We start from the raw sequence: 16,392 nt of genomic DNA, 5'->3' as shown, positions 1-16,392 counted from the left end.
AAAGCTTATAATATAGATTAGTAATTCCTGCATCACATCACACTCTCCTATACTCAACATGCGCATCGGTCTACAAGGCAAAGATCAGCAGAAGAATATATATTTCCGATGTTAGTTGCAGGCCAGGGACATCGGAGGAAATAAATAAAGCAAATTATTATACCAGATAGGGTAGAGCATAAATTCTATTAGTGCTGAATTGTCTATATCACTGCACTGAAGAAAGTAAAATAATTTAGAAATATTTATCAGTACAGTCTGAGTCCCTCCAACATTATTATCTGTTGCCTCTAGTGTTTGCTTACATATTTTAGAGTGGTACTGTCCTGCATCATAGGGTTAGAGCCAAGTGAAAAGATGTCTTGAAGAAAGACATATAAAGTAGTCTACATGTATCAATTTAGAGAAATACAAATATTTTTGTTAGCAGCTGCACTCTCAAATGTTGTACGCTGCAGCTGTGCTCATTTACATAGCCTGTAAGAGCACTGCTAAATTTGAAAAGCTGCATGAGTGCGAAAGGTTGCAGCCAAAATCAGCCTCTAAGTGTTGTGCCCAAAACATGCAGTTACACATAATAAAAACATATGTTCATTGCTGTAATACACATAGAACGGTGGGCCTAAGTAATACCATATTTGTATTTGAACTGGTGCAGACTTCAGTTTGGGCTGCAGTCCACCAACACTGGTTGAGGTTGAGCAATTCTCTTCTGATTAAATGCTGGTTAGAGATTGTGTTTCAGCTCTGCCAACATACACTCTAGATTTCATCAGAACATTTTCCAAGATACAAAGGAAGCAAAAATGACCTTTTAATACATGATGGATCGAACAAAAAACTGTTAAGAAAACAAATCTGCCTGCTAATGAACCAGTTACAGTATAGAAAGTTTAACCTCAAGAAGATTTATTGTGTCGCTTTTTTCAGCAACATTTAGACTCCCAAAGGTTTAGTGGAATCATCACTTTCTAGCATGTGCACAGGACTACATGTTCTATGCTTAGCCTCATATTATTTCATAGGGTCACACTAAAACATACACCAACCAGATCCCAAACCATAGGGGATCCTGTTCTGTCTTTCTAAATTGATAATTGGTATATCACAAAATTATTCATATCTTCCGCCATCTGCTAACATTTGTCTAGGATGGTGGGAGAGGACTAAAGTCAGAAAGAGGGAAACATGATATGGTGTGGGTGTCTGTGTGTTTATGTGTGTGTGTTGTCTTTTGTACACATGCTTGTCCACATGTGTAAAGACTGAGAGTGATCGCTTCTTTCTGAAGTGTGTCATCGTGCACCATAATTACACCTGCCCTCACGATGTGTGTGCATGTGTGTTCAACTACCGCTGTGTACATGTGTGCATGCTGGTGCACACTCCTTTTAAGCTTGTAGCGCATGAGCGTCAGCCTGCTTTCAATATAGCCTCTTATTAGGTGGTGATTATCCTGCCTGCATCTGGCTTCTTTCAGCATTTGACTGGTAGTTGAGAGGCCAGGGGCACCCTGGGAAGAAAGGAGTGAACACTTCCTGAACCCAGCTTTCACCCCCACCCCTCAACTTAAGTGTACCCCTCAACCTCTCAAATGAACCTGAGACACTGGTATTCTTTTTATAAACAAAAGAATATTCTGAATTGGGCGGAGAAATGTGTAGGTGGGTGGTGCTCAGACTATCTTTGCATTGGAGGTTGCATGATGTATGTCTGTCAAGGTATTTTAGAAGTTACCTTCCAATCAAGTTCCACCTGTTCTACAATTGTACTGCATCACGTGCCTGTCCTGAAATAACCCTGGGAAACTGTTAACTCTTGCTAATGCACAGTTCACAACTAGCTCACATTTGTACTGCAATCTGCCATAAATTCAGTGCTACATTTTCTTTTGTTTGTTTTAACCGTTCACACTTGTCATTGTGATGACATTAAAATGTATAACTTCAGATTTAGAGACTGGACAAATGTAAAACCACAAACTAATTGGGAGGTGCATTAATATGCCTTTCCTCTAAAGCTACATATGGAAATGTCTAACTCTATCGAGGTTTTACTCTGCATTTTCCCTCAATGAATCAAAATTATTATTTGCTCAATCAAATCACCATACTCTAGACTCTGAGACACAGTTGATCATTTCTACATTAGATGCTAATCCCTAGCCTACCCCTTTCTATCACACAATTCCTTGTTTTCCTACTCCAACCCCTTCTAAGCTGACATAGCATCACTGAAAGACTGTAGATTGCAATCTCATGTTCTAAAAAAATCAGTGAAGCAGACGGAGGACAAGAAAAATAGGTAGACAAAAGAGAAGGAGAAGAAGAAGGAATTGATAGTAAGGGAGAAAGCAGTATGGCAAGATCCCGAGGGCCTGGCCGGGGGGGGCTTTGTAGGAGCCCATACATCAGCTGTCACACGATGGGCTTCCAAAGAGCCACAACAGAGGAACACAATAGACTGGACAGATGGTCCCAAACAAACTGCAGTGGGTTTGATGCTATTAAAAGCTGTTTACCTCATGCCAGACGCCAGCAAGTGTGGTGGATGCATAGTGTGATCATTTCTGAATGACAAAAAATGTGTGTGTGTGTGTTTGACTACCAGCCTCTGGTGTTTTAGTAAACCCTCTGGTGTGTTTTTAAGCCACCAAATGACCATTAATAGCTTGAGTAACATGTGTATGGGTGTGTGTGCAGTTTTCTTACGATTAAGATACAATCAAAGACAACACGTGATGGTAAAACAGAATCAGATACATGATTAATTTGCAGAAAGTGGATGCAAGCCAACTCTGTAGGCCATGACAAACTTTTGGCTTAAAACCAATAACCAGACAAATATAAAAAAATGTCTTTCTATTTCTCCCTCCCTCCCATCCTCTCCCCTTCATCTGCTCTCCTATAGAGCGACTCTGACACCTCAGAATGATGTACTCCTTCAATGCGCTGACCTTTCTCCTTCGGACTAGCCACCCGCCCTCCTGCCCTCGTCCATGTAGATGAGACAGAGACAGATGAAGATATTTTGCAGAGTGTGGGACAGTGGGGATAGTGGGCGGGGATGTCCTGCAGTGACACAGTGAAATGAGTTTTGGTGTTGGTTGATGGTGTCTGACCCACCTTCAGATCAGCAGTCAACCAGGGAGATTAATCCAGACACAGGAGGCCTGTTGGGGAGCACACATGACAGGCAGCGAGCGAGAGGAGAGAGGCAGGCAGGTAGACAGACAGATGGGGCGGAAGGGTTCAGGACAATGATATACCTACTGAGATTGTATCCATATATCTAACTGGGTAACTTCCAGGTTTAACATACAGATTGTTGCACTGCTCGAGACATGAATAATGTAAGTCGAAGATGTTTATTCACCATTTCATGTAGAAAATAGCCCACATTTAGCATAGTAATTGAACTAAAATCCTTAACCAATTGTGTAGATTTAGTGGTGATTTGACCCAATATAACCTTTGTAAAAGAAAATGACAAAGCCATGTCAGACATATGAGGATATCCTACAGTTTAAACCCCTTTACAGTAAGTTATTTCAGTAATTAAACTGCATATAACTTTAGAATAAATACAAATGGATATCTTCATAATCTCATTCTAGTTTCACAGTCTCACTAATAGCATCAGCTGACTGTAGTAGCTGGCTACAATATTCAAATCATGCTTCTGTTTAAAACCTTATTATCTTCTCACACATTATCACTAAATGTGTAGTAAAGTACCTGATTCCTGTCTGATTACCCCTCAAAACATTTGTACCTAGCTGATGCAAGGTGGAGGAATAACACTATTACATTTAGCTTAATTTTTAAGTTTGTATCCCAATATGTAACTCACCTTGTATTTGTCATAATTCTTCAGAAATATTTCAGGTGTTCTTTAACAAGCCTTCCAGAACCTGCTCAGTCATTGTAACACACCCCCTTATGAAAGCATCGGCTAATTGCCTGAAATGTAAAATGAGTGTCAGCAGTTGATGAATATGATCATTAGCCACGCTTGTCTTGCCTTCTTTGTTTTCTGCTATAATTGGCTCCCATTTATAATACTCCACTTTCAGCATCCGTTATGATTCTGTCTTGTTCCCTCTGTAATCTGTTCATATCAGTGCATCTCATCGGTCACATAAAGGTGGAGAAATCCTTGGATCATTGTTTCTCTATTTAACTCATGAATCTAACTGTGAATACTCAAATACCTATGTTAGTTGTTAAAATAGTTTTGCTCTTTTCCTGCCATTCTATCTCATCTATGTTCATATTTTCAGGTATTGAATATAAGCTTGGAAATGTCTTGAATGTGAAAATTGTTCTTCAAGGCTTTAATGAAAGTTAATTTAGACTGCTGTAGACAAGAGGTACGACACATAGTTAAATTGCTCACACTAGCCCTTCCCTTCCGCATTGTCTGGAAATCATATTCCAACATTATAGTATAATTTGTGGTCTATTTCTAAAATTAGGAACATCTAGTTCTGCATTTAATTGATGCCATTATGAAAGTGCATGTGTGTTTATGGGCATACAGCACATGCAAATGACCTGTAAAACCACATCTGTCCTCTGTTGAATGTTTCTCTTGGATTGTGCCTGCATCATTATTCAGTTCAAATATGAAAAATCACTCCCACCATGTTATGTTAGGATTTTTGAGAGGGAAATATTGGTGTTCTTAAATATGCATGCAATTCTGCCATGTCTCATTAACTTCAAATATTTGAATACAGTTCTTTTATATATTATTATTCATTGAAACATGACTTCAAGATGCTCACCTCTGCTTACCGAATTGCTCCAAGCACGTGTCCTTGCGTGTGTGCATGTGTGTATTCAGTTACTTTTCAGCCGAACTTTATTGGCAGAACTAAATGTGTGTGTGTGTGTGTGTGTGTGTGTGTGTGTGTGTGTGTGTGTGTGTGTGTGTGTGTGTGTGTGTGTGTGTGTGTGTCTTTATGTCTGTCTTCAGGTCAGCTGTCCATTCCTTGTGTTCCAGAGAGACTAGAGAGTCCCTTGAGCCACACTTCCAAAGGCCATTATGTGCACAGAAAGGTAACTGACTCCTTACACACGCACGCACGCACGCACGCACGCACGCACGCACGCACGCACACACACACACACACACACACACACACACACACACACACACACACACACAGCAGGGTGTATCAGTCACTTCAGTGGGACTTTGAGCATTGGGTAACAGGGCTGTTCAGGGGGTCAAAGGCAGCATTTGATCTTTGACCTCAGGACAGAAACAGACTCAAGTCAGGGGCTGAGTGATAACTGTGGTGGTTAACACATTCAACAGCAGCAGGTCTGTTAATCCTCTCACCTAGTCAGTACAGAACCGTTTCATTCAATCAGCTTTTTTCTTCCCTCTTGATGCTGAAGTAAATTATATACATTTATTTTTATATAGTAAGCTTTTGTACCATTAAATAAAATTAAAACATTTGTAAAAATAAATAAAAAATAATTTCAGAAATGCATTTAGTATTAAAGGTGGGGTAGGTAAGTTTCAGAAACCGGCTCGAGATACACTTTTTGTTATATTCCATGGAATGCTCTTAACATCCTGATGAATGAATATCTTAAGTGCTTTAACAAAAAATCCATAAAAAAATGTCATCTGTAGAAGCCGTAATACTGTAAAAAGTACAACCAATCCGTTTAGCCGGGCCGGCTAATGGCCTACCTGCCTGTCAGCCTTACATCGGGGCACAAACTTATCTCGTGCCCTCATTGGTCATGTGCGCGTTCGTGTGTGTTGGAGGAGGGGCTCTATAAGGAAGTGGCAGATTTTCTCCGGTTGTGTATTTTCAAAATCTAGCGATCTCATGCCGGTTTCTCAAACTTACCTACCCCACCTTTAAAGGTCAAACTTACCTACCCCACCTTTAAAGGTGGGGTATGTAATTTATTTCAGAAACACTTTTTATTATATTATATATTATATTATTTGTTATATTCCATGGAATGCTCTTAACATCCCAATAGCAATGAATATATGAAATGCTTTGACAATGTCATCTGTGGAAGCCGTAGTAGCCTACTGTAAAAAGCACGACCAATCATCTGAGCCGGCCCGGCTAAAGTAACTGGATGGCCTACCTGCATCTGTGCACAAACTTATCTCGTGCCCTCATTGGTCATGTGCGTGTTGTGTGTTGGAGGAGGGGCTTTGTAAGGAAGTCTGAAGGAAGAGGCACATTTTTTTCCGGGTTGTGTACTTTCAAATTCTAGCACGCTCGAGCTGGTTTCTCCAAAATGACATACCCCACCTTTAAGTAAAACACAGTTTTCCACACTTTTTTGCTGCACAATGATTGCTCCTTCAGAGTTTTTATATTCATTTAATTCACTGGAATGTTATCAATTTAGTTAGTGAAGTGTTTGCATGTTTAGATATAATTTGTTGCTTTTTTAATTATTATAATCATCATCAGGTAACTTTGCCCGCAACTGGGGTACTTTGTTTTTGTTTTAAGTAGTTCATTTGAACTACTACTAGTTCTCACACTCCCTTACCAACGCTCACCAATGACTGACTGCCTCTCTATTGAAACACATTGAAGCCAACTGCCTGATCCCTCTCTGCATATCCTCATCCCCCTGGTGGCCAACATTAGAACATCATCACCACATATCTCCCTGAACAAGTTACTTTCATTGATGCTAGATCTAAAGTATTTTGTTTTCTATCTTAGTGAAATTATATGTTTTTTGTTGTTGTAAATGAAGCACTTAAACAATATTGTCTTTGTTTATTTACAAGAGAGTAAACTGAGCATCCTTTGGGCTTTAGCTTGATGCACTAAGAGCTAAAGGGCATATCAGTGGTTATGCTGAGAGTAGGTGAGTGCGCTTATCACTTTACCTTCGGAAACTTTTCCAATTCATGGCTAGTTGTTTAAAGCCGGCCATAAACATCAAGTCCAGTAGGAGAAACTACTTCTCATTTAATACATCTAATTAATAAACATGTTTTAATTCAGTTTAAAACTGCTACACCCCCTTGATAGCACATCTGGCAAATGTTTGACCACATTAAGATCAGAAAACCAAAGAATTCACTTAATAAAGGATGATGACGGCTCATTTGGATCCAAAATAGGCTTAATCCAAACAAATCAGCAGATTTAGCTTTGACCTTTTCCGCTTTCTGTTTTTCTTGCCTCTGCCTCTTTCACCCTTGTCCAACTGCTACCACACAACAATGTCCAACTGTCCTACCTCCGAGGTGATCGAAGCTGACTCCGCTCTCCACCCAGCTTTGTTTTTCTTCGCAGCCGTTGGGTGGTCCATTTCTCCCGCTCTCTCTCTCTTTCACCCTATCTCTCTCTTACTCACTCATTGTCAAGTTCACCGAGTCTGTTTCTCTTTGAGCGCTACGGGACCCAGGCATGCTCCGAAACTCAATACCAGAGTATACACAATTAAGTTCACACCAGAGGTTATTGGGTGGAAGTGTGGTCTCATTCCACAAAATGTGCAAGTCAGTCAAAGGATCGCAGGGTGTGAGTGTTTATGTGTGGCTGGTTAGTTGGTCAAGGTTAACTAAATGACGGGAGGGGTGTGTGTGTGTGTGTGTGTGTGTGTGTGTGTGTGTGTGTGTGTGTGTGTGTGTGTGTGTGTGTGTGTGTGTGTGTGTGTGTGTGTGTGTGTGTGTGTGTGTGTGTGTGTGTGTGTGTGTGTGTGTGTGTGTGTGTGTGTGTGTGTGTGTGTGTGTGTGTGTGTGTGTGTGTGTGTGTGTGTGTGTGATGGGAAATGGGCAGACATCAATCAATTGTTTAAACTGATGATTCAATATAAAAAGAACACTTTTGAATTATGTTCTTCATCGGCTGAAATGTGACAACATTGTATGTGTTTCAGCGCGTTGGGCTTGTCACGATATTATACCTTATCTATTTATGTAATTTATGGCATTATTGATAATAATATGTCTATTATTAAATATGCAATCAATACAATTAAAGGTAATGTTAACATTGCATTATCCGATGCAATCATTTTAAAGTTTTAAGTAGATTAATTCAGGTGTGTTTTATTAATAATGTAATTCATGATGCATCTTTACCCATATAGATACAAATATGACGTGAATGTCCTAGCTTTGTTTATAAAGTGTCTACTTTATAAAGTAATTTGTCTTTCATCATTTTAATAGATGGACTTCAGGGACAAACATTTCAGGACATTAGAATAAAAATAACAATATAATAATAATATTAATAATAATAACAGAATACAACTAAACTGTGGAATATATTTCCGAGTTTATCTGTCTATTTAATCTGCACTTAAACCCTTTGGAATTGTCATTAGTGTTTTTTCAGTCCTTATAATGATGTTTTGTAATTTAAATTAGACAAATGAATAGTCCATAGGTATTTTCTATCTGTTGAAGGGAACATGAAAACAATATTCTTGGTTTTGCACTCCTGGGTTCACCCCAGTTGAACTTTCCACTAGCCTGTTGAGTGTTTCAGTGTTGGACCCCTTAGACATAGCTCCGTCTGAGCACCATTCACACGCGATAGGGAGTCCCATGACAGGCCAGCTGGAACCTTCCATCCACCCCCCAAACACACATACAGACACAAATCCTCCGTGGAACCACCACTAGCCAGCATGTCAGTCATTCAATGGCAGGGTGTGAGTATTCGTGTGTGTGTGTGTGTGTGTGTGTGTGTGTGTGTGTGTGTGTGTGTGTGTGTGTGTGTGTGTGTGTGTGTGTGTGTGTGTGTGTGTGTGTGTGTGTGTGTGTGTGTGTGTGTGTGTGTGTGTGTGTGTGTGTGTGTGTGTGTGTGTGTGTGTGTGTGTGTGTGTGTGTGTGTGTGTGTGTGTGTGTGTGTGTGTGTGTGTGTGTGTGTGCGCGTGTGTGTTTGAGTAGGACTTCATGTTTTGGCCTGTGTGCCTCAGTTCATCCTGACTGGGGGATAGCTGGTGTCATGTCTATCAGCTATGGAACCAGCAAGACACTTAACATTTACAAAACTTTATACATTTTGAACATCAAAAATGTGTTATATACTTATCATAATTCTGTCAATATGAAAAATGGTCTAAAACAGCTTTTAGGCTGGACTGGATTCAAAAGCTTTCTGAATATAAAATAGTCATATAAAATGTCTTCTGGAAGAAGTACGCAGCTCTTTAAACCAAGGTGGGGCACGTTTTATTGTATTTTTTACACACTGTTGATTAAATTGTCCCCATACCACACTGGAGGGATTTCTCTGGACAAACAATAAAAAACATTTCTCCACCTGTGGCCACCATTTCCATCATATCAGAGGTGGACGAAATGCAACATCGCTATTTTCCAATTTGTAGTAAAAAGCAAATAACAGTCTAATATATATTATTAGCAAATATCAGTGCATCTATAATATTTACACTTGCTGTATAGACTTTGTAGACTTTCACGTTCCGTTTTCATTTGAAATAAAACAAAGCGCTACACACCCACACACTGTCAGACCTGTCTGTCATTGACTTTCAGATGTCAAGCACAGCCACAAACACACTGATGTCTGAAATGTCATTTTACATTAAACCCATTCCTTAAACAAATTATCAAAGGACATTTGTATTATTGAAAAAAACACTAATGGTAAAATACCACACTTTGTCATTCATAAAACTCTAATCTAGGGCTCTTCCCACTCTCTCACATACTGCATGCACATACACATATGCACGATGTAAGTGATTATATCTCACACACATAGTAAACTCAGTCAGGCCCTTTCATGAGAGGTGGATATGTCTTGAGGGGAGCACCAGTCATGTTCCATTAATCCGAAGCAACCAGTGGTGATTGATCAATTAGCCCTGCTTAAAGCTGGGGCTCAGCCTGATCAATAGCACTGATCACCAGCCAAAGGTTTTTCATTAAGACCTGCTGCTCTGCTTGAGTAGACTCCATTAGCATAGACCAAATGGGCTGCAAGGAATGCAAATACTAGAGTGAAAATATACACACAAACATAAGCAGGCCGCGGGTAAAGAAGAAAGTAGTATGGAATATTGCATATAGTTTGTATCTAGTACTGGACTCCTAGTACTAAGATGGGTTAAAAGCAGAGGCCAAACGTCACTGTGTGCTGTGTGCTCTGCATGTGTGATCATTAAAGAGGGTTTCATTCCTCCATATTCTATTCTCTCAAATAAATAGTGTTTTAATCACAAATGTAACATTTATTGCAGGGCTACTGTACTTAAAACAATTGTATTCATAAATGAGGTGATATCCCTTTCCCTTGGAAAAAGTTCCAATTAATAATCTCAGACATTACACAAACTTTGTGATTCTTTTCTTCTTTTTAATTGATAACATCTTTAATTGTATTTATGATAAATAATTGGCCTTATTGTATATATTTCATAGCTAATGTTGGTGAATTGATAGCAGAACAGATGCTTCCAGCTTATTAACTCAATTGTGTTTCTAATTGACGTGTGGGCTAAGGGAGATTATGAAGTGACCATAACTTCACAAACGTCACACACAATGCAAAAAACTCCTCAAAGACAGTTTGATCAAACTATCCTACTTGCTTATTCATTTTTTAATATAAACCTATGACTCATATCACTTCAAAATAGTATTTTTGGCACCATACTGAGCATGTTTGGGAGTATTTATTTTCCCTTCCATCCTACTCATTGTCAGCCCTTTCTGTTAGGTACTTGAACAACAGCGGATGTAGCTGCACAACAGCAACACTTTAATCTAGGAACATCAAACCCACGGGATCATCCGTTGCTTAAAACAGAAAAACACCGGTCAGCTTCCACTGGCAAACTCACCTTTCTCACCCTTTTCTATCCCTCAGTGGGGCCGAAGGCCATTGTTTCTCTTAAACAATCCTCATTGAATTACAAACTGGTTGCATGCTTTGTTCAGTGCAGCCAATGCATACTGCTGTCATGGGTCCTATCGTTAATGTGCCATCACTGCACCTCACATCCTCAGCAGACACAGGCAGCGCTGAGTTTATTTCCTCCATCTGTAGATGAATGTATGCGCACGTGTGTGTGTGTGCGTGTGTGCGCGCGCGCGCGCGTGTGTGTGTGTGTGTGTGTGATAGAGAATCACTTTGTACAATTGTGTTGGTAGGTGGGGAGAATGACTAAGAGATGAGGTTGGCGTGTGGGTCATTGTGTTTGTGTGATAGTCAGCATTAAATCCCTCAACAGAGAAGAGAGCAGATAAGCATCGTGGCGTGGGGCGCTTTGGTCAGTGATGGAAACACCACAGGGACCTGGTCACACACAAACACCCCTGCAGTAAAAAACAAGTGAAAAAAAGAAAGTTGGTCAGGATCATGATAGTACCGAATCTTTTATGTTTTTTTCTTTTTAGCCATAGGAAATGTTAAAGTCAATCTTTTACCCTTTTTATTCTTAATTAGTATTGATTCTAAACTAGATGAATAATTCAATCAGATTTTTTAGTGGATATGGAACATTACAACTTCCATTAATGATGTTGTATTTCTAATTTCTGGGTCTGGAGCCCAATGGCCACTGATGATTAAAGTATGCTAAAATGTACTCTAACTTCAAACAAAACAATACTACCTTTGTTAAGGTTATATTGTTGATACTGTTCCTTTGCATCATTAAAATCACCTTGACACACATTTTCCAGCCTGTGTTTATATTGCATGGTATTGTTAGACAGAGAAGAGTGTAAATTAGGGTTAGAACAAGGTTCAGGGTCAGCTGGGTTAGCGATAGTTGAGAATGTCTTCGAGATGAGGTGCCCAGAAGTATGGTATCATGAACGTGTGTGTGCTTGTATCTGTGTGTTTGAGCGGAAAGGAAGGGAGTTGGTTGCAAAGATACTGAGGCAGACAGGAAGAGATCATCCTGGTGTTACCATGGCTGGGGTCGAGCCCTCTCCCTCCCCCGGCCCATACATGGTGCTCATGCACACACACACACACACACACACACACACACACACACACACACACACACACACACACACACACACACACACACACACACACACACACACACACACACACACACACACACACACACACACACACACACACACACACACACACACACACACACACACACACACACACACACACACACACACACACACACACACACACACACACACACACACACACACACACACACACACACACACACACACACACACACACACACACACACACACACACACACACACACACACACACACACACACAGAGATAGATAGATGCAAATGGGTGGGGATGCTCGTGCACACCAAGTTACAAATGTCTGCTTCCTCTTGGCCTCTCACCTCTTGATTGTTTTTACCTTCTCAGTACTGGTTGGTGACGTTTTCAGGTTCTTAAGATTAAACCTTTGTAACTGTTGCTCATATCATCTTTATGAAAGCATCAGGATGTCTAAAATGTGTTGAAGTCCCCCCTATACATATACACACACATTTGTACTCATTTCCAAAGGGTCTGATGTGTTTTTTGCAAGAATGGCATTGCAGCAGAATGATATTTCCGTAAGCCATTTCTAGGTGTGGGTGGGTGGGATGGATGGACGGATGACACCCGTATCCATCCCCACTGGGGAGAGGAAGTCCCTATCAGAACACAACAGGAAAGAGACTGAGCAAAAACAAGCGCATGTCTTTTTGGACATTAAATCACTTCCTGTAGGGCTCTGGCCTGCCTCCCCCATCCTCAGCGTCCACCTCTCAGCCTCAGTTTAACCACCCTTTTGGCAGACAGAAAAAATTGATCGGGTCTCTTCATCTTTGTGCGTAAAAAGTGAGCATGTTCCTGTGAGAACGTCTCTAAGGTATTGCCCTGATGGGTGAAATAACTCATCAATAACGGAGAAAAGAGGCTTGAGACCCCAGAGCAACTGTATTTTTATCTTGTAACAATATTAAAAAAAAACATTTGCCTCAAAAGTAAATTCTGGCATAGCATATATATGTAATGCTGTGCAGGCTGCCAATCTGATTTATCGCTGAGACTTGCAGATGTGATGAGTATCGTAGGATGCAAGTGCCATATAAATCCCAGCACCCTGACAGATCACAAGCCCCGAGTCTGGACCTGGTGCTTTGATCTTCTTCCAAGAACAAAAACAAAGAGACACAAAGCTTTATCTCGGGCTGGTGCAGGAAAAGGCTTTTATAATGCCGATAGGAAAAGACAATGACAACGGTTTCATTCAATACACAAACAGCAGCCTCTGTTTGCATGTCGTGACATTTGTTCAGGTTATGCCTTATACTGAATTCATTTCAGACATCTGACACTTTGAGTACATTGCACACATTTATTTAAAAGGCACATCTCAGCCAATGGTGTCCTCATCCAGGGCACAGCTGTAAAAAATATGACTTCCTTCCTGTATGCAATTTCCTGTTTATGTCTAAATGCAGGTCAGGAGAGGGGGATAGTGGTCCCTACCTCATCCACCGTCATCCTTCCCCAGAGGTGACCTCAGTCCTTTTAATGTAGGATGCTATGCTGCCCAGTGTCATTGTGTAGAACTAAATATCTTTCTGTCTACTTTTTATTTCAAAGGTTCTCACTTACTGTCTGTGCCACTCATAGAAATAATTACAAACACTATTTATCTTCCTCTTTCTGTCCCTCAATGCACAGAAAGTGCTCCATTCACAAAAATAAACTGCTCTTTTACTTCTTCTTCCAACAAGCGGATAACATTGGATAACAGCTTATTTTATCCAGAAAAAACAAATAAAGAAATATGACAATATTTGCGTGTTCTGCTCTCCGCTAGACTCAACAGACACCCCCCTAAAATGTCTCATTGAACACCCATGGATCTTCCTGAGGCTCCCTGTTTGTTTCGTTTTCTGCTGATTTGCTTAAAACAGGCAGCGGCCGCCGCTGCTGTGAATGTTTAATTTAAGGGCTCATGTTCTCATCTGTACAATGTGTGGTGGTTGGGAGCACGGACAAGCTTGACGTGGGGGGGTCCGGTATTACAAAAAATGGGGGGGGGTTTGATAGAGACCCCCAGGTCTCCGGGCACAGTCATTAAGATGGCTTCTCGGTTTGGAGATGAGAAAGCATGCTCGGCACTCGCCACTCTGGGCTCATTGAAGATGCTCCCCTGCCTACTTGAAGCATCCATTATTTATGAGTTTTTACAAATTCAAACTGACATTTATATCAGTTGTGGATGTCTGTTTTTGATTTGGCTGCACTGGGTGTGTCTCACCTCTCCCAACCAGATGAAAATAGTGGTCAGATGCAACTGCTTGGTGTTAGAGGAGCAATACTGCTGGGTGCAGGGTTCATATTACTTTGACATGTGAACTTACTTTTGCTTAACTGACAGTGGATCTAGGGTGGATAGGACTAAATGATGGTGACATAAAAAATTGGTGACACAAATGATAGATTTTAAGTCACCCCTTTTTATTCCAGGTCACATTTTATAAACACTTGATAAATAAACGTTGTAGCTCAAAGCATAAAAATGTACAGAACTACACTGTATGCAGCTCCGTGCGGGATTTTCAGCATATTCCTTTTTTGCAGTTAGTCTGTAGACTGCACAGCTGAATTAAACTAAACTCATTAAATATTAAGAATATATATATGCCATATATACTGTATATATACTTAATATTTGCTGATATTTTTGTTTAATTAGCTTATTTTAAAGCAAACATACTCGAGTAATACACAATGAAGGCGGAATGCAACCATTTTAAACATTTTGTTATATAAGTGTGTATGCACATGAAACCCGGTCTGTGTGAAGCGTCGTCTCCTCCCTGCCCACCGCCCGACCTCGCTCGCCCGTGGCTGAGCCCGTATTGATCCGCCTGCTGCCCTGTGCTTTGGTGTTGAGCCTCAGGCTTCGCACTGCCTCACCTCACCTCACCTTACATCACTCAGCTCACATTAGACTATGAGCTTGATATGCACTGTTAGCCTGGTACACTCCCAGAGACAGAACTTGTCCAATGTCTGTTAACATGAGTTCTTGCTCTCAGTCTTGCATTTAGGTGCTGGAGGTGAATTCAACAATGTTGTGCCAAATTGTTGCCTTGGTTACATAGAACACGTTCTTCATCGTCTCTATATGTCTTAAAATAGTAACGGAATAGATAAAGTGTATTAATTACCAACTCAGGATAAAATATTCCATTTGATTTTTTTAACATTTCACATGCATAGTCTCTGCACCAATGCTTTGCTCAATAGCACCTTAACTGTGGTTGTTTTACCCAGCAGATAGGGTTTGTCTCTCCCCTTACACTTTGTTCAGGGCTCATTCTTCTTTCATCAGCCATCATAATTTGTTGACATTGGCATGACACTTTTTTTTCCCTCCATGGCCCTGGTATGCCACCTTCACCCTGACAACTAGAGTGAGCCGTGTAGAGGCCAGCCAGCCCTGTAGAGGGCAGCCAGCGATTCAATTAAAAAACAAATTCTGAGGTACAGCCCTAGTCCTGACACTACAGTACATCCCTGACTTTAAATGTCAGAGTGATTTCAAAGATTGAAAGTGACTTTTTGACATAAGGGGGTATGTTACTTAACACTAGTGGATATTGGCTACCTCCCTGCCAGCTGGTGGCTTTTTGTCTAACACAATTTAACATCAGCAGAAACAGCCCTGCCAAACATTTTAGACCAAAATGAATACCATCCGATATAACCCAAGTAGAAGTAATGAATGTATTTATTTATTACATCCCGTTCTACTATATATACAAAATAAGAACCCTAGGGCTGGGACATGGCCCTGTGGTGTGGATTGTAGCTGCAGTGTTCTTGACTACACTAGTACACACAGACCTGTTTTCTCCCGAACCAGACAGTACATTTTCGCAATTATCAAAATGCTGACATTATTAGAGGTTAATTAAGGGTAATAATAAGTGACTCAGGGGCGTGGATCAGGCCTTCTCAGGTCTAGTCAGTCTTTTTCTCTGTTCAACTCTTGACCTCCCTAAAACAAAGCCACAGCTCCAAACAGATGCTGAGCGAAATGTCCCAAAGCTCGCTCCTTCACTCATAGCTGTGTTTAAGTCTGTGATGTTCATTTATGGGAGCCTTTGCTATACTGTTATTGCAGCCTTTGGCAAAGGACCCAGCCTCTTAAGAGTCTTCAGTTTCTTACAAAAAACTGTTGCTGTCCTTAAGGATTAACAGCAGACTAAATAATCAGTTTCCCTTCACAGTGACAATCTAAGAGCAGCTGTTTGCATCTGAAGGCCTGCCAGCATTTGTCTGTGGTGCTCTGAAACAGAGAAGGAGAGACCGGAGGACGTATTAAGGGAGTGAAAGATGAAAGGAAAGATTATTTCTGTTTGATTCAGTCCTCTTAAGGGTTCTGA

General features: G+C 40.6%; 1 protein-coding gene across 2 annotated transcripts in view; it reads left to right on the top strand.

The window, feature by feature from the left end:
- The window catches only part of LOC117445751 (adhesion G protein-coupled receptor D2), a 95,747-nt gene that overhangs the window by 66,619 nt on the left and 12,736 nt on the right, over window positions 1-16,392 (top strand). The window contains exon 24 of one of the 2 annotated variants that reach the window (XM_034081593.2): window positions 4,981-5,063. The exons of the other annotated variant lie outside the window; for it this stretch is intronic. Within the exon in view, the coding sequence (XP_033937484.1) occupies window positions 4,981-5,063 (83 nt within the window). The remainder of the gene's footprint in view (window positions 1-4,980; window positions 5,064-16,392) is intronic. 2 annotated transcript variants of the gene reach the window in all.

This window comes from Pseudochaenichthys georgianus, chromosome 4, assembly GCF_902827115.2.
Source record: "Pseudochaenichthys georgianus chromosome 4, fPseGeo1.2, whole genome shotgun sequence".
In the NCBI taxonomy this organism is placed as follows: domain Eukaryota; kingdom Metazoa; phylum Chordata; class Actinopteri; order Perciformes; family Channichthyidae; genus Pseudochaenichthys; species Pseudochaenichthys georgianus.
Note: the sequence above shows the minus strand (reverse complement) of the source record. Positions and strands in the feature narration are given on the sequence as shown.